General features: G+C 47.7%; 1 protein-coding gene across 3 annotated transcripts in view; it reads left to right on the top strand.

The window, feature by feature from the left end:
• The window catches only part of VEPH1 (ventricular zone expressed PH domain containing 1), a 102000-nt gene extending 78019 nt beyond the window's left edge, over window positions 1-23981 (top strand). Inside the window, exons 14-17 of one of the 3 annotated variants that reach the window (XR_008825216.1) lie at window positions 6661-6797; window positions 11560-12212; window positions 15657-20176; window positions 20931-23981. Coding sequence is in view for 1 of the 3 variants with exons in the window: in XM_056358809.1 (XP_056214784.1) it covers window positions 6661-6797; window positions 11560-11796 (374 nt within the window). In the remaining 2 variants the exon portion in view is untranslated. Of the gene's footprint in view, window positions 1-6660; window positions 6798-11559; window positions 12623-15656 lie in introns of those variants that run through there. The other 2 variants (XR_008825217.1, XM_056358809.1) reach the window with 2 other exon arrangements.
• The last annotated feature ends 1624 nt before the right edge of the window (window positions 23982-25605 follow it).

The raw sequence follows: 25605 nt of genomic DNA, 5'->3' as shown, positions 1-25605 counted from the left end.
TGATTAATGAGAGAGAGTGAATCCATATTCCCTTAGGTTAATTGCATTTATCTTTGTCTGGTTGCCACCCACACATTCCATTCTTTCAAGTTACTAGGAGTTTATTGTCATTGAGATCATTCATGATTGGACTCAATTTTTGTGGATGATTTTATGTTTCATCAAATGCAAGATTTAATGCTTTGGGTTTTATCTTTCTCAAGTTCATCTTGGAAGAGTTTGTAGGTTTTTTTACTCTTTATTCAGTGCCTAAACCACCTAAAGGTTGGTATGTTGTAGTTCTGCAAAGAAAGCAAGATACAGTTAATAGAAGATAATTCCAATGGACGCTTACATCAATGGGTACTATTCAGGGTTAAATCGGTTTTGGAGTTACTGTCTCTATTGAGATGGTTTAAGAAGCGATGGATATTGTAGTAAGTGATTTTTCATTTTGAATTTGAGTATTATTTTTAGCTTTATTGTCTGTTCTGCAGGAAAAAAAGTAATGGCACATATATAGTAAATATATGCTTTAGAATCCTTCAACTCCTTTTTCTAAGCTAAAGATCTCATCATATGTGTCAGCATATGACCACGTAGAGTGATCTGAAACCCAGAGATGATGTGATCACCGAGTTTGACCTTGTATAAAACAGGTCAAAGAATCTAGTCCAGTAATGCTTATATCAAAGAAACGTTCAGTCTTTGATCTGTGTTACTTTTGTGTATCTTTCTAAAGATGTCTAAACCAGACCTGATTTTTAAAAGTCAAGTGAAGGAAGGGCTTCAAGCCAACTGAGTTGTTGCTCAGGTATTTTAACCACTGTTAAAATATGGGTTTATTTCTAGTCTGTCTCTAAACACTGCATCGCATTATGCCCTTCCCTGCCATGCAGAAAATCTCTATTTGTAAACTTTATCATGTCACGTCTTGATCTTTGCTTGGGCAAATTAAGAATACGCTTCCTTAGTTTTCCGTGATACAAATAATCATAGGGAAGATCAGTCTGAAACCATTCTTCTATCACTTTTCTGAAGTCTTTTCATTAGTGCTTATTCATGCAAGGTGAAGAAATCAAAGCTAGACATAATCTTCCAATAATTAATATGTGTATAAGCAATGTGCACACTCTAGTTGGCAGCTGATTGCATTTTTTAAAGAATCTTCTAATTGTATTAGAAGCGTAGATGTGTCTTTCAAATAACCCTGCTCTACCGTGGAAAGAAGCAGGGGTCACCAGCTACTGCATTTGGTTTTGGGAAGAGTTCAGACAGAAGAGTAAAGCTCTGCATTTCTGAGGCAGTACGGAGTTACTCATGATGCCCCTTGCTAACAGAGCTCCGTGCTCTGTTAACCTACTCCTACTCTGCACACGGCAGGTATTGAATGTCCCAGTAAGGACTGGGACAGGCTCCACCAAGATGTTGGGGTGCTTGAAGCGCTTGCCCTGTGAAGAGAGGCAGAGGGACAAGGGCTGGTGCAGGCAGAGCTGAAGGGCAACTTTGTAGTAGTCTGCCCATAACTGCCAGGAGGTGGTTGAGGAGGTAGAGCCAAGCTCTTCTCGGTGGCGTGTGGTGGGAAGGCGAGAGACAACAGGCATAAACTGGCACAGGAGAGAGAGGTTCAGATGCCTGCAGGGGAGAACTTTCCCACCATGAGAACAATCAAGCATTGGAACAGCTTGCCTAGAGATGTTGTTGAGATTTTCAAGTCCCGGATGGATAAGTCCATGTGCAACCTAGTCTGACCCCATCGGTGACCCTGCTTTGAGCAGGAGGTGGGATGAAAGACCCCTTGCACTCTCTTCCAGCTGAATTATTCTGTGATTCTGTGAAGTTAAACCACAATGAAAATAAGCAAAAGGACTTAGAAAAATATTGGAAAAGAGCTTCATTCTTATCTTTCATGAATCTTTTCATTCTAATCAGACCCTCAGACATACTGGCATCAGATTCATTACGACGACTTTGGAAGCTGACGTCAGAGTTCCCCATGGACTTCTCTGTGGATGTGCACAAGAACTGCTCTGTTTGCTTTGTTTCCAGCCACCGGACACTAAGTGATCAGCGTTTCTTTAGTAAATCCTGGTGCTGAAAGATTTGGGCCATAAAACCCCACTTCAGGGCAAAATTGCACATTTGCTTCCTTTCTCATGTTGCATTCCTAAGCACCAACCATCTCAGTACCTTCTTGTCCCTGAACTTTTTGTGCTTTATACCTTCTTCATTTGGATTAAAGCATGTTCCTGCTGTGCTGGAATCAGTATCGAAGACATTCCTGTGAGACCAGGAGCTGGGCAGATGCACAAGACCCAACCACTGAGCAATTGTCCTTTCATATCAAGTCCTTCTTTTGCTGTATCTTGGTGTTTATATAGTTGTCATCATGCTCTGAAAGTCACTGTGCACGTTATTAATTTATAGTTATCAAGCAGGACTAAAAAAACTCTTTTCCTGTCCTATCTTTGCCATTTTTATTGAAGTTCTCTCCTCTTTCATGCACACTCCAGGAAAGCCAGCTACTTGGTGCTTGGCGTTTCTGCAGCACTCGGCCTTTGGCTGGCACAGCGGCTCTGACGCCATCCTGGGAGACGACGCAGTGCCGTGCCCTGTTGTTATCACCCACATGCTACTGAGATGCTGATTTCCTAACACCAAACGGCTTATTCCTGTGGTGACACGTCCTCCACCAAGAGAGTGTGCATGCAAATGGCAAATGATGGGAGGGACAGGGATATTACCCCGTCCATCATTAAGTTAGAAATTAGATGAGGCATTTGCACAATAAGCAAAATAGCAGCTTAGATCGTGTTTAATTATAAAAATTTAAAACTTTTTTGTCTGTTCCGACAGATCTGACAAATTATAAATGCTGATTGTATAAATGGGGAACAAAGTCACCAGAAGATGAAGTGGCTGGTACCAGAGCACGAGGACTTGTACTCAGACCTGCCAGACCACTGCTGGCCCTGGAGGTCTGTCCTTTTGCTCGGCTCCCAGAGGCCAGTGACTCTTAAGGATGACCGTTACGGGTATCCCAGCCAATCTCAGCCGCAGAAATGCCAGGTAATACCTGGTACAGCCTTAGAAAACCAGCCCTTCTGTTCCCAGTACGTGTTTCACCCACAAAGCTGCTGTCGGCAGATGGTGTCCCTCCTGCAGGATACCTACAGCTGCAGGCAGAAATGACCGCACGGTCCTGCTTGGGTGTAAAAGCCAAGGCTCACCTCGAGCCTGATGGTCCATGGACCTAGTTTGTTTGGAGAAGCAAATTTATCTGAAAAAAAAAGAACAGACCAGAAAACAAACAGCTTTTTCCTTCCTCAAAACAGATTATTATTTTCTCTAGTATTTTTTGTTCCATGGCATTTGACAATACTTTGTGTGCATCTTGTTGCCTGCGTGAGCTGGATGTCAGCTGCTTTCTGCTGTGTTTGAACTGCGTGAGTTGTTATTAGGGAACTTTGCCACAGGATGCTCTTTCTCTTGTCTAGAAAATGGGGAGCACGCCTATGCAGGATTTTTTTGCCATCAATTCATTGGCTGTTAATTCCACGTGTTTTATGTGAGTGTAAATTTAGTGTAGGCTGCACAGCACGAGGCTCCCTCACAAAGGCATCTGTGCTGGACCAGTGCTTCAGGAACCCACGTCAGGGAGCAGAGGGATGTACAGAGTTTGGGCTACCTGGTTTTGTTTTTCCCTGCCAAGTGAAAGCGTGTGTCTGTAGCAGTGCTGAGAACAATATTTAATGCATTTGCAAAGTTTTTGTTTAAGGGGCACACTGTAAAACGTGGTTCTGTCCCACTAAAGAGCGTGTTGTGAAATGAATGCAGCCTCAAACCAGCATCTCTATAAATCTGTGCCATTTTGCAGTGACAAAAATTATGCAGGGAGAAAGCCAGCTTCTGCTTTCTTTTGTCCCGTGCCAGGTTGGGTGGTGTAACACATTGGTGCTGGCATGAAAAGATACAGAAAAGAGCTGCTGCGTCGAGCTAGGGATGCGGTGGGCTGTGAGGAGCAGAGCGCGACCCGTTTTTGTTGTGGAAATCACAGCTTCGGTTCCCCATCAAAGCTGAAACCTAGCCACCCCCTGTTCGGTCCTGCTCCTTCCACAGGCCGCCTGTCTATAGAAACAGAAATATTTATAGTCTTTCACGAGGAAATTGCAACAGCTGAAGCACCCCAAAGTCTGCCTCTCTGCCAATATAAACAATGCTGGGGAAAAAATACCTTCTTTATATAGATGTGATGTGTTGTACTTGCATTGTTTTTTCCTCTACCAGACAGGAGGTAGTGAAGAGGGGTGTGTGCCCCAAAAGCTAGAAAGCCTCTGAAACCCCAGGTGCTACCTTTGGTGGCTGTGCTTGGCCACCCCGCTCCCCTCGCATCCTCAGCATCACACCAACCTGCTGCGGTTTGGGCTCTGAAAGGCTCGCGCACAGATGACAGCAAACACTTTCAAGAAAAAGCATTTCTGGATAAACTTTCATGCTAAGGTATGCAAGTACAGCCAGCCAGAGGATACACTGACCATCTGACAGATGCTGGGAAGGGCTCCAAGTCAAACATCACATCAAAAAAACATCCGTTCTCAGACTGCTTATGCCTTGGACTGCTCTTCAGTCTATCTGATCCATCATGTCCCATCTATCGGTGTCAAAATAGAAAGGAAAAAGAAACACAGCCGTGATATTAGAGAATTTTTAAATTGTTTGCTCCGTACGTGAAGGGCAGTGGCTTCAGGCTGCCCTGCGATCATGGTGTAAAGCCCAAGGTGATTCCCTTGGTTGCTGGGCTTTTCTCGTGCTGGAAAATTCCTTTTTGCAAGCAAGGTGTGGGAGCGCTCTTCCAGCCCCCCAAACCTCGCGTGCTTCCAGCCGAGGGAAGCGCCAGTGGATGCTGATCACAGGTGAGCACCGTGGTCATGGGGCTGGCAGCAGAGGTGGCCACGGCCTTATAAACATGCTGCAAATGAAAGCACAAGGCTTCCCAATATTCACCCAGGACTTTGAATTCTGAAAGCAATTTTAAATACAGCAATAATTTTGCAGTAAGAGAAAAAAAGGGTTTCTTTCCCTTTCCTAGGGTTTATTTTTAAGGGAATTGGTGGAAGGAACATCTATCGTGACAGACAAGTTACTTTTCTAAGGCAAGCTGAAGCCACTTCTCAGGCCGCTAGAGAAGGTGAAGGGGCTGGGAAGCGGCTGAGCGGAAGGCACGGCAGTGAGTGTGCCTGTTTCTGCTTCCGTGCTGGTTAGTCGTTACGGTTATTGAACTCTGCACTGTATGCTACGTATTTTTAATTACACTCCAGATTATTCTTGGGCAACACGCTGTAGCACAGGTCATCAGAGGGGACAGAAGCTTTTGTGTCTCTCCCTCTCCTCCTTCCTCACCCGTGGCTTGGGCAGAGTTACCCAACTTGTACTTGAAGACAGAGGCTCTGTGTGGTCAGCGGTTCGGCACACGCGTGGCAGGAATGCTGGTGTAGCTCCCAGGTACAGACGAGGCAGTGTTATTGGCCAGTGACACACTAGTAGTTCGCAAGTAAATTTTGCCACAAGATGATAAAAACATAGATGTCCTTGGTGGGTAACGTGATGCAAAGACCCTGGCTGTTTCCGAGGGAGGACAGGCAGCGGTCCCTGGGGGCTGCGCTCCAAGTTGCTCTGGCCTTTGCAGCGCAGCTGTCAGCATAAGTTGTGTTGGTTTAGAAATGCAAAAGTGATGGAAAATATCACGTTCCCAACTGGTCAGTGCTTTGAGATTTACAGGATGCAAGTAACTCTGGGTTTTCCATAAGGATTGTTTTTTACAAAGTGGATTGCTAACGTTAAATGACTTTTGAAATATCCCCAAAGAGAGAATTGTAAAAGATAATGAGGAAGTAACAGGGAGTGACCTCTACAAAATGCAGTGCCAGGTTTCTGCTCGAACAGGGGATAAGGGAGGGCTGATACCACATCCCTTTCCCGAGGGAAGGAGGAGTTGTGTCTTGGGAGGGTGAGGAAGGGAAGAGTCATGTCTGGGACAAAGCCCTTGGACCCACCGACCCCCTTCTCAGCAAAAAGTCACATTTCTAGGCTGGAATTACCTACGAGAGGTTGGCAGTTGTTCCAGTGGGATGGTGCCCAGTCACTCAGCCCCACATGGACGTCCCACTGCTGGCTCTTAATTCCTTCTCCATGGGGCTGCTGCGGCAATGAGGCAAGCTGCTGCAGCTAATGGGGGGCAATATCCTCAAAATATTCCTGTCCAAAGCACTGCACAGCAGGAATAAACCGCACTGAACTCGGCAGTGTGGGCTAAAGCCTCGGAGACAACATAAACGCCTACTTTCAGTTCTATGAAATTATAAATTATTATTGCAGGGCTGAGGAACAACAGGGAGGCGTAACGGTGGGGGTAAGGATGCGAGGGCTGAGGGAATAGGAGGCGTGGTGGCCAGAGGAGGTGATGTCCAGCTCCAGCTGCTGGGCCTCCCAGCAAAGCACGGCCAAGGGCTGAAACGTCTCTCTGAAGCGACAGCTGGATGCTTGTGGTCGGGAGGAATGTGAGCTTGGAGCTGATAGAGCTAAACTGCGAAAAACTTCTCTGCATCGCAGCAAAAGCCTGGCTTTCGGCTGGTGCAGAGGGAGGACAGAAATAACCCCCTTGTTGTGTGCTCACCTCCCTAGTTGTAAATCAGGATGGCCAACCTCTGATTGAAGGCAAGCTCAAAGAGAAGCAAGTCCGGTGGAAGTTTATCAAAAGGTGGAAAACTCGCTACTTCACTCTGGCTGGCAACCAGCTGCTTTTTCGGAAAGGAAAATCTGTAAGTCGGAAGACCCTCAATTTGATTTCTCTCTTTCCCTCCTTCCCAACACTGTTTCCCAGAGGTTTTTACCGCTCGGCTTTGTTCGTGGTCACTGTATGCCGCATGGCTGACCAGCCAAGGGGCTGCTCACCGGCTATAGTTATGTTTTTCTCTCTGGGTCAAGAGCACCAGGTTTTTGAGAGTACTCAGTGTCAGACTGGTGCTGCTCTTGTTCAGCTGACAAATACCCAGGGCTCAGCACCACGCTCAGTGATTTACGCCCTGCTAGCTGCTGAGCTGTGGCTGACCATCATCCACTCTGCCTCGAGGCATCCCAGGGTCACCTTGGATATTGCAAAAAACCCTGTTCCTGAAGGAATTACAAGTTAAGAAATAGTTTCCAGGCGTGCCCAGTGATTCTTGCTATTTCCTTGGATAAACACAAATTCAGTCAATTCTGCTCAGGTGAACATATTTTGTCCACTTGCAAAGCGCATGGCGTGGGACAGCACGGCGTGCAGCAGCCGAGACACCGTGCTGCGAGTGAGCTGGCATGTCGGGGTCCCCAGTTTTCACAGGACTAGCAGTGTCCGGGGGAGGGGGGGATGGTTATGTCAGGCCCTTCTGAACACCTCAGGGCAGTCTCCAAAATCAAGACACTCTTCACCTTTTCTGAAAGTCTAGCATGCTTTTGTGCATTAATAACCGTTGTTGAGATGAGAGCATTATAATTGGTGTTATTTGTGCAGGAAATACAAGTTTAAATACATGTTTATTATGCAGGAAATACATGTTTAAAGCAAGGTGGTGCTAAAATGCTTTTCTCCCAAAGGAATGGAGTTGTTGGGTTTTTTTTGCTTCACTGCTACCGTCATCTAAATTCAGGGAAATTCTGCTGAAATTTCTATTAAATTGTTTGAAATTTATACCAATAGGACTGAGCGACATGTGTGTCCCAGGGTACAGGAGAGCAGGTAATTGAATCTAGTCCTCATTAGTTGTTCTCATTTATTAGAAACTAATTTTCTTCAGCTTTTCACAATGAGAATTATCAAATACTGTGCGAAATAGTCTGGTTTTGTTACAAGAGCCCTCTTTTAGATAATAAAAAAATAGCAGCATCTGCCAAATACAGACAAACCTTAATATCTCTGGTAAATAACCTTTATTTTTACAGAAACCTAGTAAAGCTCTTTAAGCTTCTTAAATGGCTTCCTGAGCCCTTGCCTGTAAGAAATACAAGAGAGTGTCCTGCCTAAGGGGAACATGTGCCTTCGTGGGACAGTACAATCCTTCTGAAAGCCAGTAGTTCGAGAAACAGCCTTTCCCTTGCTTCCTAGTGATTATTTCTGACGTTCTGGCCGAGATTCTGAAGACAGTTTAATCCATACATGTACCACGTACAGCTCAGTACTGGCTGATGCTCACTTTTCAAAGAGTCTCAGAATAATTGTCATTTTTCAGCAAGTTGATTGGCTTATAGAAATATATTTAATGGAATGGCTCTAATTAGCTCTCCAAACAAGCCAGGTGTAAGGCACATCAGATACCTTGATTACTCCTGGGCTGCAATCGCCTCCTTAGATTTGCATTCTCAGTGCTCCTCTTGTTCCCCCGGGGGAACGTAGAATGCTTCGCAGGCGGGTGAAGCTGGCAGATGAGATTGTTGAATAGCCGATTTTGCTCAACAGCCTAATTCTTATAGATTAACTTCCCCTTTTTAACTGGCAAACTCAAGTCTGCTTTGCTTTTTTTAAAGTTGAACAGAAATACCCGAGTTGGTTCGTCAGCGGAGCAGGCTGGCGCCCAGCCCCCCGGGGACAGCAGCAGGGTTATTGCGCCTGGGTAATCAGTCTTTCAAGCTGGTGCGTTACATCCTGTTACTTCTACGTTTTTGGCCTAAATTCGAGAGTCAAGTCCTGCCATTAACCATGGCTTGGACTGCAGCTTGGAGCAACCCTGAGCCCACCAGTTGAGGTTGTACATGTGCCTGGGGCTGACTATGGCAGGCACCAAAGACAAAATTTTGAGTCCTTTAAGCGGGGCTGGAGGTATGAAGCATCACAGAAGTGGTTTGGACAATAAAAGTGTGATTTTTAGATTCCACCGGAGGTCCACTGCTGCGCACCTCTGGCAGCCAGCAGGAGCAGCAGCCCCATGCCTTGCTGGCCGGGCACCAGTGCCAAAAGCATTGCGAGATGCAGGGCTGCAGCCTGGCTGGCTAAAGCGGTGCTGGAGGCTCCTGCCCAGCTGCTTCTGCTGCTTGTTCCAGCCTTTGAAGCAGAATGGTCCTTGCCTGGCTGAGCACGACAGCTCTGCCCCGTCAGCTCTGGCGTCGCGGAGCAGGGCTGGGTGCTGTGTGGGTGTTTGGACTTTACACACTGCTCCACTTAAAAATACAAACCTAACACAGAGGAGGTATTGTGAGGGGGCCAGCTGGCTGTGCCTGCTTATTCCTGGAGCCCCACCATGAACCTTCCTTTCATCAGAGTAACCATGTGGACAATGTTCGCTCTGTGTAAGCAACCGTATGGCCAGTGGGTAAAGGGGAGGCAGGAGAAAACCAAAATCTAAGAGGTCTGAAAAAAGAAGCCACATCCTAAACTCCTGGAAAATTGCGGTAAATTCCTTCCACAGAAATGCGCCTAGGGTACAATCAGCTTGCTTTAGCAGCTGGAGGTCAAATGCTGTGTCGTAACGGAGGGAGTACATCATTTTTGCTAGTTAGGCTTCTAAGTGTAAGGGTCTGGCTCATGGGGTGCAAAGTTCTCAAGGCTATCGTTGCTTCGCATTTGCTGTGATAAACTGTTCACGTTTATCCCGGGTCAGATTTCAGTGCGGAGCCAGCCCAGTACTGCCGATACAGCCTTAGCCGGCGGCTGGGGAGGCAGGGGAGGGTGGGCCACGCTGCGTCCTGCAGTCACGCCGGGACATCAATGACAGCTCTGGAAACATGTGTTCCCCTGTGGAGCTGGAGGTGAACTTCATTGCTTATGAAAAGTCATTTGATCAGAACTGAACATTTAGCGGGGCAACTACCTGTTTAAAGAAAACCCTCAGGTCTGGAATAACGTCACTGATCTAAAAAAATGAACGAGACAGACAAGCAACTGCCCCGTGCCGGAACATGCAGCAGCAGTGCAGGGGGTAGAGGTGTGCCGGGAAGGTGATGGCTCTGTGCTGGTGCTGCCATTCCCGGCCCAGGGACCTCCTGTGTCCCAGAGGGGTCTGGCTGCCTGTCCTGGCGAGGGGTCCGTGCCAGCCTCTCCTGCTGGGGAGCTGCTCCGGGCAAGGGGTGGCCTTAAATGTTGCTTTGAGTCAGAAAGGAGGGGAATGCCCAGGGATTATGGTACTTAGGGGTGGAGGAGACCATGACTGCAAATAATATCTATGTGTGCAACAAAGAAGAACTCCAAAAGCTGGGGAACGCATCCTGGGCATTCACTGTGGATGTGGAAAATGGCAGATCAATGATAACGGCAGGGGACTATCAAATCTCTGAGAAGAATCACAGCCATTGGGCTTGGGCCTTCTTTTGGATGGTCTTTTCAGAAGAGCTTTTCCTTAGAATAGTAAAATGTTCCAGGTTCTTTCCCAGAAGGACTGAGACGTTACCGCAGGAGACTTGGCAGTGCTGGGTTAACGGTTGGACTCAATGATCTTCAAGATCTCCTCCAGCCTAAATGATTCTGTGATTCGAAGTCTCCCTGCCCAGCTGTGGTCCTGCAGTTTCAGACGTGGCCGGCCAGGAGAGCAGGTGGGACTGGGGCCGGCAGAGCGGCTCTGGAGACAGCAGCTCCCGCAGCGCCGCCTCTCCCGCATCCTGCTCGCTCCTGCAAGATCCTTAACCACCGGTTCTGGTGCAGAGCAGTCCAGACCTTTCCTGTGTGATAGCAGCAGAAAGCTTTTGGAAAATCTGCCTTACTCCTCTTGGTAAAAAGCATAAGCTCAACAGGAGGAACAAAAATATCCTTGAGGAATCAGGGCCTTGGGCTTAAATTCCTCACCAGGAGACCCAACTCATATATTTTTTATGAGCTCATGAATCTCTTCTTCCGCAGGAAACTTCCCTGATTTTGTACAACTATCTCTTATGCTCCCTGCATCACATTGCTTACAATGACACTAAGATTTTCTAGATGTACCTACTTTATATGTTTTCAAACAAAATTGCAGCTAAGCTGCCCGTGTTCTCCATTCCCTGCTGTGAAACGCCACCATTCCCCTCGTGCTCCTGGGCCAGACTCCAGGTGTCTGTTCTGTTTTCAAAACCAACAAAAGGAGTTGCTGCTTCTGGTTTTGGGTGGAGACTCTTAGGGGAACAACTTCACCGCTTAGGAGAAGAGAGCTTTGCTCAGTCCCGAGGGCGGGCTGACCTTTGTACCCACCATTTGCTGGTGGCACCAGTTGTGCCCGCCACCATTAACCGGGGTCACCGTTACAAAAAGCCAGGCAAAGGGCAGTCCAAACCTGTGCTAACAGCTGAGGCTGGAACTAAGAAGTGCAGATGCTGAGGGGGAAGAGCTCATTGATGCGGACCCTTGGTGCTGGGTGCAGCACACGGTGACAGCTCATGAACCCCAATGGTGCCCAGCAGGGGAGCACAGCACTGCGTGGGAGGGGGGCTATGACTCCCCGGAGGCTCTTCTGGGAAGTGCCCATCAGTGCGTTTGCCCGCACGAGCCATGTTTAGCAAGCCCAGCTCTAGAGACATCCACTGTTTATTAAGATGGTGGAAGCTCTACCAGATGAACTTGGTTCTGTCTTCCCTGTGTTTCAGAAAGACGACCCCGATGACTGCCCGATTGAGCTCAGCAAGGTGCAGAGTGTTAAAGTGGTGGCAAAGAAGCGCAGGGACCGCAGCCTGCCCCGGGCCTTTGAGATCTTCACCGACAGCAAAACCTATGTTTTCAAGGCCAAAGACAAGAAGAATGCTGAGGAGTGGCTTCAGTGCATCAACGTTGCTGTTGCACAGGCTAGAGAGCGGGAGAACCAAGAGGCCACCACCTACTTGTAGAGCTGCTGTCACCTCGGTGGCTGTACCAGCAAACCAAACGTGTCTGGTACCTCTCCAGCACAGAGCACCCCACTGCCGTACCGTGGACCTCTTTCACCTCCAAAAGCCCCGCTGGCTCCTGGAAAACTGTGGGGGAGATGGTGTGTTGGCGTGGGCCAGGGAGAGCTGTGTGCAGTGCAAGAGTCTAAGGCATCAGTAATGGCACGAGGTGAGGAGTGCCACCGTGCGGGAGCGCTCCCTGGCACTGGGACATTTGCTGGTGTAGAAGCAGCTTCCATGGCCACATGTGAAATGCAGGGTTTTTCTTCAGCCCAAAGGCCTGCAAGCCAGGAGACATAGCTAGAGACAAACCTGGACCCCAGGCCCCCAGCCGTTACTTCTGAGATGCACAAAGTTTGGGTGGAGTGTTCAAGCGCGTAAGGACTTTCTGCTCTTCTCAATCACTTTCTGCTTTTCTCAATCACTTTCTGTCTGTAAAAGGATCACTTCCCTTTTTATTTAATCTTGGTGTGCTTTATCCTTTTTTACTGTTTATATGTGTCTGTGCTGCTTTTTTCAGGTTTGAAATTGTGCAGTTTTAAAGATTTAATACTGCTGAAAAATAAAATATTTCACTGTTCTGATTTTCCCCTTCCCCCCCTGCTTTTTCTCCATTTTGAAACTGAATGTGATTTAAAAAAATGATTTTCTTTTCTTTTTTTAACTGTTCTGTACTTTTCAACATTCCTCCAAAACTGGAAAATTCCCAGTTTGTTTGATTTCCTTTGTCACACTCGAATGATTCCAAAGTGGAGGAAGCACAGAAAAGACTGAAAGCAAAAAAGGAAAAGGGGGGGGGGGGGGGGGGGAGGGGGGCGCGGGAAATGAATGTCCGCAAGTGAAGAAATTAACTCAGAGATCATTCAAGGCTAAGTAGAAATAAAATTTGAAATTTTCCAACCTAGAAAAACATCTTTTGCAAAAAGTTGTTGCCAAAAAGGGGGAGTTGGGGGGGGGGGTGGGCGTGAAAGAACTAACTGTAATGCTTTTTACTGTACCATGTATCTTCCACTCAGTGGCAGAGGGAGCCCGCAGCTTGTTTGAAAGTTCCTTGCAGAGTATGGCAATATAATCTGCTTTCTGAAGTATTCTCTTGTCGACCCTCCGTAGTGTTTGCTGGGTGCGTTTTGGCTTTGGTTTTGCAGACAGGAGGGCAGCAGGGGCTAGTGAGGGTGGCAGCAATGCTCGGGTGGCTGTGACGGCGGGGACCTGGAGAGCGGGGGGGGGGGGGGGGTGGGGGGGGAAGGGTAGCGAGGGGAATGACCTGGGACATAAATTCAGAGTAAAGCTAGTGCTGGGGCTGCTGAGTGAAGCCGGTTCTCAGCGGTCACCACAAGGTTTGTGTCTCATATCGCAGTTGTCTGTGCAGGTCGGATGACAGCACGCCTCTCGGTTTGCAGCCACCATCTGAAACATTCCCGACAATCTCGATTTCACTGGGGCTGCTGCTGGTCAGTGGCTCAGAAAACGGGGTCCAGGACAGCTCAGAAATGTTATTCCACCTGTGTTGAACTTCTCTCGCTTTGGGAAAAGGGGGCCACGCCAGCGGCTGGGGCAGGGCTGGCAGCAGGCTGGGGGGGGGATGCTGGGCTCCTCCGGGAAGCCCAGGCATGGGCAGGCCATCTCCCTTACCCTGTCCGTGCTGCGGTGGGCAAGAAGGTGGGCACGAAGCTGAGCAAGGGCTGGAAGAAGTGTGGAGGGTCTGGGAGCTGAGCGATTTAACTTGATAGTTTGGTGCCTCCTTCCATGTTGCAGTTGTTCAGTGGGGTTTCTGGCCCGAAGCTTGGAGTCTTGTCAGATGCCATATAAATATTTATCTTTGGAGTTTGATAACTTGAAGCACTGAGTGTTGCTGGTGTTTATCTCTCTGGCTGCCAGAACTCTGTAATTTGTTATATTGACAGGTAAGATGCTAACGTTTGGTAATAAGCATTTACTTGAATTAGAATGAGGAAAAAACCCGTATATGGTACCATAGGAGTGCCTGAGTTCTGCTGCCAGGTCAGAGCTGAGGGCTGCCTGGTCCCTCACAGCAGCCAGAGCTGGCAGTTCCAGAGGGGTATTTATCAACCTGATCCATCAAAGCACCATCAAACCTTTTGGGGAGAAAGTCCCTGGACCTTGGGGCACTACCAGCACAATGACTTTCCATTTACAGTGAAATGAAAATTAGGCTATTGAGAGGCTGTGTGCTATTTCTGTGTGCCCCTTTTTAGTTGCCTGCACATGTGGGGATGTCTCTGTTTCTTTGCTTGGGTTTTTTCCCATTATTTTCACTCATTTCCCAGACCCGACAATGATGTTTGTGGAGGCCCTGAGCGACAGCAGAGCGCCAGGGAATGGGAGAAAGATGCCGAGACCTTGTGCGGCTCTGCTGCAGCCAGGCATGGGCAGGGTGCAGGGATTGCAGGCTGGGAAATAAGACCAAACAAGCTCAATATTGCTTTGCGTCAGGATTAATCCGAGGTGACCAGGCTCCGATGGTGACCTTCTGGTGGCAGGGATGATCTGCCTGCCTGGTGCCACCATGCTACCCACGTGTAGTCCTGGTACCACCTTTCCAAACCACCCCTCCAGCCCAGAGAGAGGTCCCTGTCGCCTGGCCTGTGCCACCCAGCTGTCCTGGACCAATCCTGAATCACCTCTTTTCCAACTCTCCACGTTTTCCCCAACTCCTCTTGGAGAGAGTGAAACAAAACCAGTAATTCCTTCCTTATGCTCTTGCGCTCCTTCCCTGACTCCTGCAGGAGTTCACGTATGTTTGTTTTGCTTTGCTTGAGGGTCTTCAGTATTTCCTGAGACCTGTTCCTCCCAATGCTGATAGGCTGGAGCCCTCCTCCTGCGCCAGGGACCTCAGCAGCATGTCTTGGCCAGCGCTCCCGCCGGGGCTCCTAACACATGTCGAACAACTGACCTGGCACCCGTGCCCTGGAAGGTCAGCAAGCCCTGGCCTGAAAAGACAATATTTTATTTCCAACATTCCCATGCTGACAGGAGAAGGAAGTGCCGATAGATCAGACCACGCAGCCGGCAGCTGAGAACAAAGCGGTTGCTGAAGCATTCCTGGATGATGGAAAATCAGGGAAGGCTGTAAAACCAGCCCATAGGTTTATAGATCTAAAAGATAAATTTGCATTTCACCAGTGTTGTCAGTTGGGAAAGAGAAGACCTCTGTCAATGGCCCATGCAATACCTTAACCAGCTCCAGACTTCCCGATGCTCTCAGCACTCCGGAGAGATGCTGAAATGTTCAAATTTCTGAAAATTCCTGTAACACCTAAAATGTCGAGGCGTTAGATCATAGAATGTAGCAAAGTGATCAGAACGACTTTGTTAAAGCTAAATCTAGTTACAGAAAATACTGAAAGCCCATCTGGGACCAGTCTATCCGAGCAAGTCTTGGACATCTGCGCAGGTCACCTGGCTGGGCAGAGTCTGGCTCCCTGGTACAGAGCTCCGTCCCTCTCCCTGTCATTTACATGGAACCAGCTAATGTGTGCCTTATCCCAATAATACAATATTATTGGGACTTTACAACTTGTATTATGCTTCAAGCCTCTAAAACACATGAAGTCAAATCCAAACCTGATGTTGAAAACCAAAAGTGGGTGTTTTTTTCCAGGAAGATGTGCCTTTTTCATCTGCGACTCTTTACTGTTATCTCAGTGATATGGGATGGTTTGTTCAGGGTTGCTCATGCACAGAGGGTGAAGCAGGGTTGATGATGCAGACAGCCTGCACTCCAGGACATCATACAGCATGTAAGGAGTGGGGAGGAAATCTACAGTAAATTGTGAATTATGTCTGTACAAATAATGCAGGTCTGCAGACCGGACTGCTGCCACCTCCGCTGCCTCTGGATATAAATGAAGCTATGGAGCCAAACCTCGATTTAAAGGCAGAAGAGAAAGGGTAACAGAAGAGATACGATGGGAAATTTCCGTGGCCTCTCTGGCAGACAAGGAGATTCCAGTCATTTAATTTTCAATACCTGGACCAGTAAATCCTTACTTTACCCACAGGACTCACCATTGAGCCTAACAGGAATGAAGTTAATTCACAGGTGTGAACTCGTGGATTTAAGGTCTTAAGTTCCAGAACTACATCCTACACTAAACACTGGATTCAGCCACCAAGACATGTCACTGGAGTTCAATGGTACGGTAAGTGGGCCATTAAAACATTTTTTACAGACAAAACAGTCTGTATTTCTTAATCTTGATGCCAAGTTTCAGTCTGCCACTTATGCATTACATCATCAGTTTAATGCACACACTTATCCGCGTGCATATATGTGCGTACAAACGCATGTTGTCATCTACCTGACAGAGTATGGGGATGTGCAAAAAAAAAACTTCACCATTGAGTGATTTCCAGGTCTGAGTGAGAAACTTGCGTAGGGCAAAAACGCAGCTCTGCTTCACCTGCTGTCTCAAGGTTTGTCATCAGTCGCTTACATCCTCCCTTTCAATCTCAACGTGATTGAAACAATATGGAATGCATAGCTATGTAGTTAGAGAGGCTTTGGGTTCTGTGCCAAAAAATAATTGCATAAAGTAAGAAGCTTAGCCACACTTCTCCTGTCTTGAATTAAAACTTGGAATAAAACAAAAGAGAAATTCAGCTGGCAACTTATTCTAGTCATCTTCCTAAAAGGAGAAATGCAGAAATCATCAATCTAGTTATGATGAGAGCAGGGAGATTTAAAAAAAAATTTAAAAAAATCCCACTGTTGCAAATTTTTCTTCTCGAGCAAATATATAAATAGTTTTTATTGGTTCTTTTTAAAACAACATGTATTGAAACGCTCTAGATTTAAATAGCTGCTTCCCTCTGAACAGGGAACACGTTGGTAGTTCCTGTTGTGCTGCATTTTCTTGGTTTGTTTGCTTGTCTCTGGCAGGAACCACCCCAGCCCTCCACGAAGACACTGCGAGCTCGGCAGAGGGTCCCTGGGCACAGGGTGTGTGGCAGCGTGCTTGGAAAAAGGGGTGCAAACGCCCTCCCTGGCTGCAGTGCCAGGACTCTGCTGAGCGTCCACTCCTGCCAGGAGACCAGCTGCCTTCTCTCTTGCACAACTTTCAGTACAAAACATGCCATTGTCTCTGTGGGGGTAAGTTCACCTTTGCTAAAGAATCTTGTTATTTGGTCAGTGTTTGGTGGAGGAGAGGAGCCTCAGTCCTACGGCGAGAGGGCCAAGTCCCAACCCTGGCCGTGTGGGATGCTAAACCCACACAGTGTATCAGGTACCATGCTCCCCCTGCCCCCCATGGGCAGCAGTAGTGCCATTTCCTGGGGTCCATGAAAGCAGGCAAGCATCGCAGGGGTCCTGGCAGCAACGCTGGGGCTCAGCCAGCCGGTCCCTGCAGTGCAGTGAGGTGTCGCCTGCCGGAGCTGTGGCACAAGGTGGCCCAGAGCCCAGGCTGCCAGCAGGGAGAGCTCCCAGCCCAAACCAGCACCCTCCAGCCCTCTCTGCATACTGGGGGCACACAGCGAGCTTTAGCATCTAAACCCGAGCCCACAGCTAGAAAGCCAGACCAAAATACGGACCTGAAGACTCCCAAGTGCGAGCAAGTTCCAAACCTAACATGAGTTTTACAGATCAGCATAACTTCTCTAGGAAATACGCTTCTTCAAAGCATTGGCTCCAGCTTACATGAACATTTTTATGTATGGACAATAAACCACTTTTTTTCTGGAAAACTTGATGTCCACCATGATTTCTGTGCCACACTACATGTATCTTTCAGGAATCCAAGTCTGGGTGAGTGTGTGGCCTCACATTACACTCAAGAACAACTGGTACTTCAGCATCACTTCTTCACCGTTCTGACGATACCACAAAGGGGAACAATCCAATGGTTTTGGCACTGAAGAGCTGGCTCACACCTCTGGGGCTATGGACCAGCCTCATCATGTAGCACTTCTGCAGTGAGGACAGGAGCGTGGGTCCTGTCCGCGGGCTCACACGACGCTGGGACCAGCCCTCCCACTGGTGGGGTGGGGGCTGGCGAAGTTGGAGAAGAGCAGGGAGCCAGCAGCGGGATGAGCTGGCTCCCAGCTGTGTGCGGTGGCAATGGTCTGCAGTTGCTTAAAGCACTGGATTAGTGCAATCCACAGGGGTTCTAGTGGACCAAAGCCCTGCTGTGAATGGGAGTTGGACTGGACGACCTCCTGAGGCCTCTTCCAGCATAAATTATTCTGTGATCTATAGCAGTGCAAGAGGATTGCCAAAAATGTATCAGCAGCTACCATCACGTCTTCTAAAACACACTGCAAAGCACTGCTGCGGCACTGCACAGCCCCTGGCGCCTTGCTATGCCGTACGGGTGCAGCTGCGTGCATTTTTCCTCTTGTGATGCCTGCTAAGAGAAGAGCAAACAAAGCCTAGACTTCTCTGTAAGCAATGTAGCTAACGATGAGCTGCTGTGCAAAACTTTCTCATATGGAAAATCTCTTTCCCCTCCTTCCTTCAAAACTCTGCTGTCATAACCATCTTTCTTCCTGTGCTTGTTTTGGTTACAGCTGTTTGCATCTCTGTAAGCCCCAGATGAGTTTCTCCCGTGTGGACCCATGCGGGGACTCCCATCATTGAGCCATCCACCTGATCACGGGGATTGACTCGTGCCATGCCTGAGTCGGAGCAGGGGCCCTGCAAGCGCCCGTTTGCCAGCCATGCAGTGCTTGGGGCAACCTGAGATGTGCAAAGTGTGGGTCCCCTTCTGCTGCTGGCTCCCTTCCTCCTCTTCTCCTCTGATCTCCAGAACACAGGTATTACAGACTTCTTACCCTCCAATTTCCCACTCACGCCTCACGTGGTTTGACTGCCCATGGCTGCAGGAAGGGGAGCAGCGAGGACTGGTCTCTCCTGACCCACCTCTGCTGCATCCAGCCGTGGTCAGGGAGAGCAGGTGGCACAGTGGGTACAACACGAGGAGCTTACACTGGCACTTACAGCTGCCGCCCGGGCTGAGCTCCACCATGAGTAACACCACCACTTTTAACAGCTCAGGGGAACACAAAGAATGAGGTAGTTTAATGGTAAAAGCTTTGTAAGATAAATATGAAAATTATACTTAGCCAGGCAAATTATAAGTAATCATATCTTTAACAGATTTAACTACTTGATCTATTTTTCTGTTGCTCACAAGCAAAATGTTCTTTGTTTCAAGTACATTTTTTCTATTATTCCCTGAAAAATTCTTGTATTCCTTCCTGTGAAGTTTTTGCAAACGGCTGTTTCTGATCACTTGACACGTACACTGTGCTGGTCAGTTTTACTGCCCAAACGGTATTTCTGTGCCCAGATGGCAGGACCGTACCTTCTGGAGTCAGATGACAAACACCAGCGGTCTCCCACAAACCCCCTTATTACGTTGTTGTTTCTTCCCCAGTGCTAAACTGCCTGCTCTTGAAAATTCAACTTAAAATTTTGGACATTTTTGCTGTGTTTACTAAGTCTCAAGCGGATCATATTCTCAAACCCAACCAAACAACAATCCAAGGGAGGACTGCAGGAGCGTGCCGGCAGGGCTGGCCAGGCTGTAAGCTCTCCAAACTGTGGCCGCTTCCATGGGGCTATTAGTAGCTCCGCTTGACAGTATTTCCTAGAAATACAAATATAGGTTGTACACTGAAACTGCCTTCCCAGGGCTTGTTTATGAGAGCTGAGCCCAGTTCTGGGAAGTTTGCCAAGGAAATGTTACCCTACAGTTCCCTCCCACCTCCCCAAACAAAGCATTCCCCCAGTGTGTTTGACAGAAACAGAATAAAACAGGCGATAAATGCTTAGGTATTGCATACAGGCATTGCATGTGGGTATAAATGGAATAAGCTGAACATTATTTGTCCAGCTTTGCTGATTCTGAGCTCAGCAACCCATGGGAATAACCTTGCCTGCTTGTTGACAAGTCATCTAATTCATCTTGATACTGATGACTAATAGTCCTCGGGTAAAATCCTTGGCCTCACTGAGGTCAAATGCAAAACTACTATTAACTCTAATAGGGCCAGAGTTTTACTCCGCTCTCTGCCTGTTGTAGTGGTACCCTTACCGCTTCCTACGATCACTGGACTTGTCCAGCTGCAGAAACATGAGCCCTTCCCTCCCCAGCGACAAACCTCAGACACCAGGTTTGTAGTAAGGAGTATTTCAGCAAGAAAAGCTGTTTCTCTCACTTCTACCAGCATTGAGCATCACCTGTGCCTCCAGCAACACACACTGGGGCTTCCTCTCGTGGCAGCTGCTTCATGGGACCTGTGAGATGCGGCCACCCTGCAACGTTGCTTCTCCTGCTTTGGGGCAGTGATGGTACTCCAGCTGGCTTTTCATGGTGAAATGGTAGGAGGAAGCAGGAAATAAACAATTTTATGGGTTTTGTTTCTTTGTTTTTTTCATAGAAACAGGCCTGCACCAATTAGGAAGTATTTATATTGCACCTGTGAAGGAACAGGACATTGATCAATTAGATGTCAAATTACAGCAACATTGAGTTGGCTCAGTTATACCATAAATCTCCCTGTTGTCTAATTAGGTGAAGGAAAATCAGACTTGATTCATCTGACTGCTTCACTGAAATGACCTGGAGCTTTCTAAATTGTTTGTGTTTGGGATGGTTGTGTCAGGACCTGAATCTCCCTGGCCAGCCCCCCCTGGGACCCCCACCCTGCCCCACCCCAGGATCCCAGCCCAGGGCCTCCGTCCTGCCCCAGCGATGCTGCAGGAGCCGGTCCCAGCCCCACCAGGGGATCCCCCCTGGCCCCAGGGAGCCCTGGCAGGTTTCACGCAGCCTCAGGATATTGAAAGATTTATATTTATTTGCTTCTGTAAATGTGGATACTGTAATATAAATGTCCGTCCATCTTCTGTGGACATAAAGCATTCAACAGGTAATCCTGGCATTTAATTAACTGCAACTTTTAGTACACACTGAAATCCCTTGGCTTTTTTAGGACAGACGTACCAATATGTTTAAGTAATAAGTATTGTTTAAGAGCCAAGTTTTGCCTGCTGATCTCTGCCCTCCACCCCTGCCCTTCACTTCTTCCTCAACAGGGAAATCAACCTGGACATGCGATTTCTGTCTGCCTTGCAGGTAAAGCATGGGGAAACTGGAATCTGAGGAGGGCCTCACAAACCAGGCAATGCTCTGGCTGGCAGAAAGCCTCAGAGAAGATTGCTTATTGAGGTCGGTGGCATTGCAGCCCCCGGTCACCCCCCAGCTGGTGCTGAGCGGCTGCTTCTTCCCTGATTTCACTGTGCAGTGCATGGTTAAAGATCATTAAAAGAACGTGATCACAGAAAGGACGGCAACGCTCCCAGGTTAGGAGCAAAAAACCCTGTTTTCTAGTTACTGGCAGTTATTCATGGAAAATATGTGTGCCTGTAAGAGGGTCCTTTGTTTTTACATACTTTTTGTAAAAGATAACTTTGCCTTACCACATAACGCTCTTGTCAACAACTACAAACCTGTATTCTGTGGAATGAATCTTTATTTAAGAGTAAACAACAGTAGAAGGCCATGTGTCACAAGGTGCAAAACAGTTCTGCAACCAAAGGTCTCTGCCTGGTTGTGGTTTGGGGCTTCCAGCCCAAGGGAAAACATTCATGGCAAGTAGCGTTGTTTTTCCTTTGAAGAACACAAGTGTGAAGATCCTTTGCTTCAATGCAGGTGGTGTTTAGGCAACAGCAGACTGTTTTTCCAGCTGTCCATGACTGGGTCTGTTCTGACACAGAGAAGCCACCGCTGGGTCTCAGCTGGCCCAGTACCATGCCAAGGGCATTGCTGAATCCCAGCCACGCTCTCGCACAGCCTGCCAGGCTCCACTTTCCCATTTGGTGGATCATGCATGTTTTCCCCTCTACATGGTCTCAACCCCGCTCTCCTTGTTAGACCTTACTGATGTCTTGTTCCTGCTGCTGAAACATCCACAGTTCTGTGTTGGGTTTAATGTGTAGGAATCCACTTGTTTTATTTTCCTCGACTCATTAAGTTTCATTAAGACACGCAGTGCTCTGAGTGTCGGTGCTACCCTTGTTCAGTTACACAGCGGGGACGGCAGGCTGTGCCAGTGCCCCGCTCTTGTGCTGCCCCTCAGCAGCCCGGGAAGGCCGCTCTTCTCTTCTGAAGGAAAGAACTAATTCTAAAATAGATCAGGAATTCAGAGGGAAACAAAAAAAACCAGCGTCCCTTTCATTTTGGCCATGCTTTATTTAACCTGCTCTGGTCACTCGTTCAATGAAGTCCCTTTGCATCCCACTGACCAACGAGCAAGTGATCAGGACCAACATCAGCATCAAAGAAACAGTGGAAGCACATTTTCCACTAACACCTACAAGGTGTGTCTTTAAAAATCATCTAAAACCCACACTGCAAAGAATCAAAGGCGCTTTCTAAACACACCCCATGTGTGTACGGGACTGTGACTGCTCCGTTGGCTCTCTGCCGGAGGTTGTACAGTATTGGGCTCACTGTGTTTTCACCATGTGGCTTGCAGATCTGGATCCAGCACGATATGTCTCTCTGAGAACTGGGCCCAGCAAGTTTGACATGTCCATCAGTAGGACAAACAGACCTTCAGAGGAGCTCCACAGTTCTCCCACTCCATGGCTGGGAGTCCAGAGACTAGTCCTGGTGGCACTGCACCAGGAAGATGCCTTACATGAATAGAAGAGGTCAATTATTTGTCTAAAATACCACAAGACCCCTGACAAACCTCAGTTCTACCCCCAAGGCCCTTGGGGACTCCGAATGATACATGTCTATAATCCAAGCCCTGGTTTAGCTGCAAACCTCTGACTGTCCTGTCTGCCACACCACCGAGAATACTCCCTCAAAACAGGGCTGAGTCCTGAGCCCCTGGCAGAGCTCACTGACACATCGCTGAGGTGTCCCGCGGGGTTTACACCAAGGTGAGAGCCGTCTGAACCTTGCCGTGCTTCACAGGGCAGCGGCAGAAGGTTAGGGAGCACCTTGCTTCCTGCTACGTGGGAGCAGCAAGAAGGGGCCACAGGAGCTATCTGCATCTCGCTGCGTCAGCACAAGGCATTCAGGTGCTACGAGCATAGGCGGCTGGCAGAACTGCTCAGAGCCCAGTGCAGGGTACCTGCGACTACCCTGAGCATGTCCGATCATTTTAGGGGACAAATTACTTGACACTCTTCACTTTGTCAAACATACTACTGGCCACTGGTGGTTGCTTCTGCTTCCTGACAGGATGGCTGATGGTGACGGACAGGGGGAAAAGAAAAAGATAGTAAATGTTGGACAGGGAGAAAAATTTGTCCTGGGCAATGTTATTCAGCCAGAATTTATCAACAGCTTGATAAACACCTTGCAGTGTTTTTGTGATATGTTTGTGAATAATCAAAAAGCAGCAAATAGAATAGAAGCTGCATATTCAACTGTTCCAGTTCTGTTGAGTGCTTCACATCTGGTTGTATACTGGTCCACTTAATCACTAAAGAGGGTGCATGTGAAAAGCAGTTGCCCTCTTCAAAAAGCTTATTTCTGCTTTTGGGCTTCCCTTTCTGCTATCTATTAACTCTCCATACTCACAGCAGCTCACTTTCTCACTCGCAGCCTCCTGTTGCTCTGATTGTCTTTGACAAGGGCAATGCAATGGGGATGGGGAAGGATGATGGAAAACATTATGATTTATCAGCAGCCTGTTGTACATACTATTATGAAATGAGAAATAAAACCCATGTGTAAAATATCAGTATTGGTACTAAACTATAAAGCTCATAAGGCTGTTAACTGTAGGGAAGGCTGTGACGGGGTGGATCAATGGTCTCAGACGAAAGCCAGCTGCCCAGTATCTTGCCTCTGACAGCAGCCAGTAGCGGATGCTTAAGAAGAATGTAGGAGAAGACAAGTATCAAGTGACCCCCTCTCTGCACCATCCTCTTTGCTATCACCAGTAGACGCTTCAGGGAACTCCTAACACCAGATGCTTCTTCCTGAACACTACATTTAATAACGAGATTTTACCCAATCTTTTTTAAAGTCATCTGTACTCTTGGCCTCCACAACATCCTGTGGCTATGAGTTCCACTGTTTAATTATGTGTTGTTTGATCGTTTCAATGTCCTCATCTGCAAATCTAATAGCAGCACGAAGGCACTGGAAAACACCTAAGTAATTCAGTCGCCCAGCACTGAGGGCTCCAGCCTCCTTTTCCTTCCACATGAGCACAGCAGACACTGTGGAAGCTTTTTGGGGCATTCACAGCAAGTGCGGCAGGGCAATGGGAGCTGGTATGTGAGCTCCTTGACTCACGGCAGAAGAGTGAAAGGGAAGATGACTCGAGATCATGAGGCTTATCTGAAATCTGAAGTTGCATCTGAACACTTAAATGCAACAGGATCTTCAGGACTTTTCTATTGTTTATTTCTTCTGGCCCGTTCTGTCACAAGGAGCAGCAGAGTCTCACACCATCTAGTGTAACAGCAAACTAGACCACAAGTCCATTGAAATATGAGCAAAATAGGTCTTTTTCCCCAAAGAGCAGCTAATGGGCCTTCTAAACTTTCACAGCTCCTGAAGAATTCCCCATGTACATCCAACTCAGTTGCCAGCTGCCAGTCCGGTAAACCTGGCCTTGCCCAAAGAGCCTCAACCAGGTGAACGGCTGTGAGCGGCACTTGACGGCTTCATGTACACCATGTTTTGCCTCTTCCTTTCAATCTTCCTTTCTTTAAGTCTGTGATTCTAATAACGGTATAGCAAGACCTTTCTTTCAACTTCTGCCTCTATATCAGTTACTTTCTCTAGTCCAACCCTCTTTTCATTTTTCTTTGGAAAAGTTCATCTCTGTTCTTTCCCCTCTGAAAGGCTGGATTGTGATTAATGGAGGCAACAGGAAAATGAGCACTCGAACACGTGGGATTGAAGTGTGACATAGCAGTCACCTATCTGTTTCAGGAATGATCAGGCCTCCCAGAGCAAATCCATTGGCAGAGGCGCCTATTTATATGCAGACATTGTTTTTTGGTAAGGAGGATATTTAGGACAGATCTTAAAGAAGCCATGTAGCTTTTCAGGAGGTACCACCAAACAGGCAAATGACTGCAAGGGCACTGGCAATAAGCAAAGTTCACACTTGTCTGCAGATCGGCATCTTTGGCGGAAAGTTTCACACGTTGATGGCACCCTGTGAGATCCACCAGCCTGTGGGCACTTCTCACTAAAACAAGGGTTTGATTTTTCCAGCTCCTTTCTACCAACTTTAGAGTCTCCATGGGATGAAGTGTCCCCGTGGTAGAGGTTCCCTGCTTCTAGGACCCAAGTTATCTCAAGTGTCCCCCAGAACAGCACTGGATAGGTATGAAGCAGTAAGAGGTGTAAGTGAATTAAAAGAGAGAAAAGAGGGAAGGAAGAAGTTTCATGGAACTTCACATAATTCTGAGTAAGACAGCAAGCAAAGTCTCAGCGGGATGTGACTAGATGGAGTGTGTCTCTGTGTACATCGTAAATCATCGAGGAGACATAGGCACCGCTAAGTTACTGCACACCCACAGCTGCGGGTGTCACAGGCTGCCTCCTGCAGAGAATGTCAGCACACACTGCGGCTTCACTGCACTTCCCTCTGGGCCTGGTGATTTTAGGAAAGGTCTAGATATATGCATATTTTTTTCATCATTACATTGTGGGTTAACAAATACAGATTGACATGAAGTCTGAAAATGCCAGAAATGCCTTTTGGCCACCAGTGGATTGCAGCAGCTTGTTAAATGTTCACAGATTGTTTAGGTAGGCTAAAGTCTGA

Source organism: Falco biarmicus, chromosome 13, assembly GCF_023638135.1.
Source record: "Falco biarmicus isolate bFalBia1 chromosome 13, bFalBia1.pri, whole genome shotgun sequence".
Lineage (NCBI taxonomy): Eukaryota > Metazoa > Chordata > Aves > Falconiformes > Falconidae > Falco > Falco biarmicus.
This window is presented reverse-complemented; position numbering and strand designations above follow the sequence as displayed.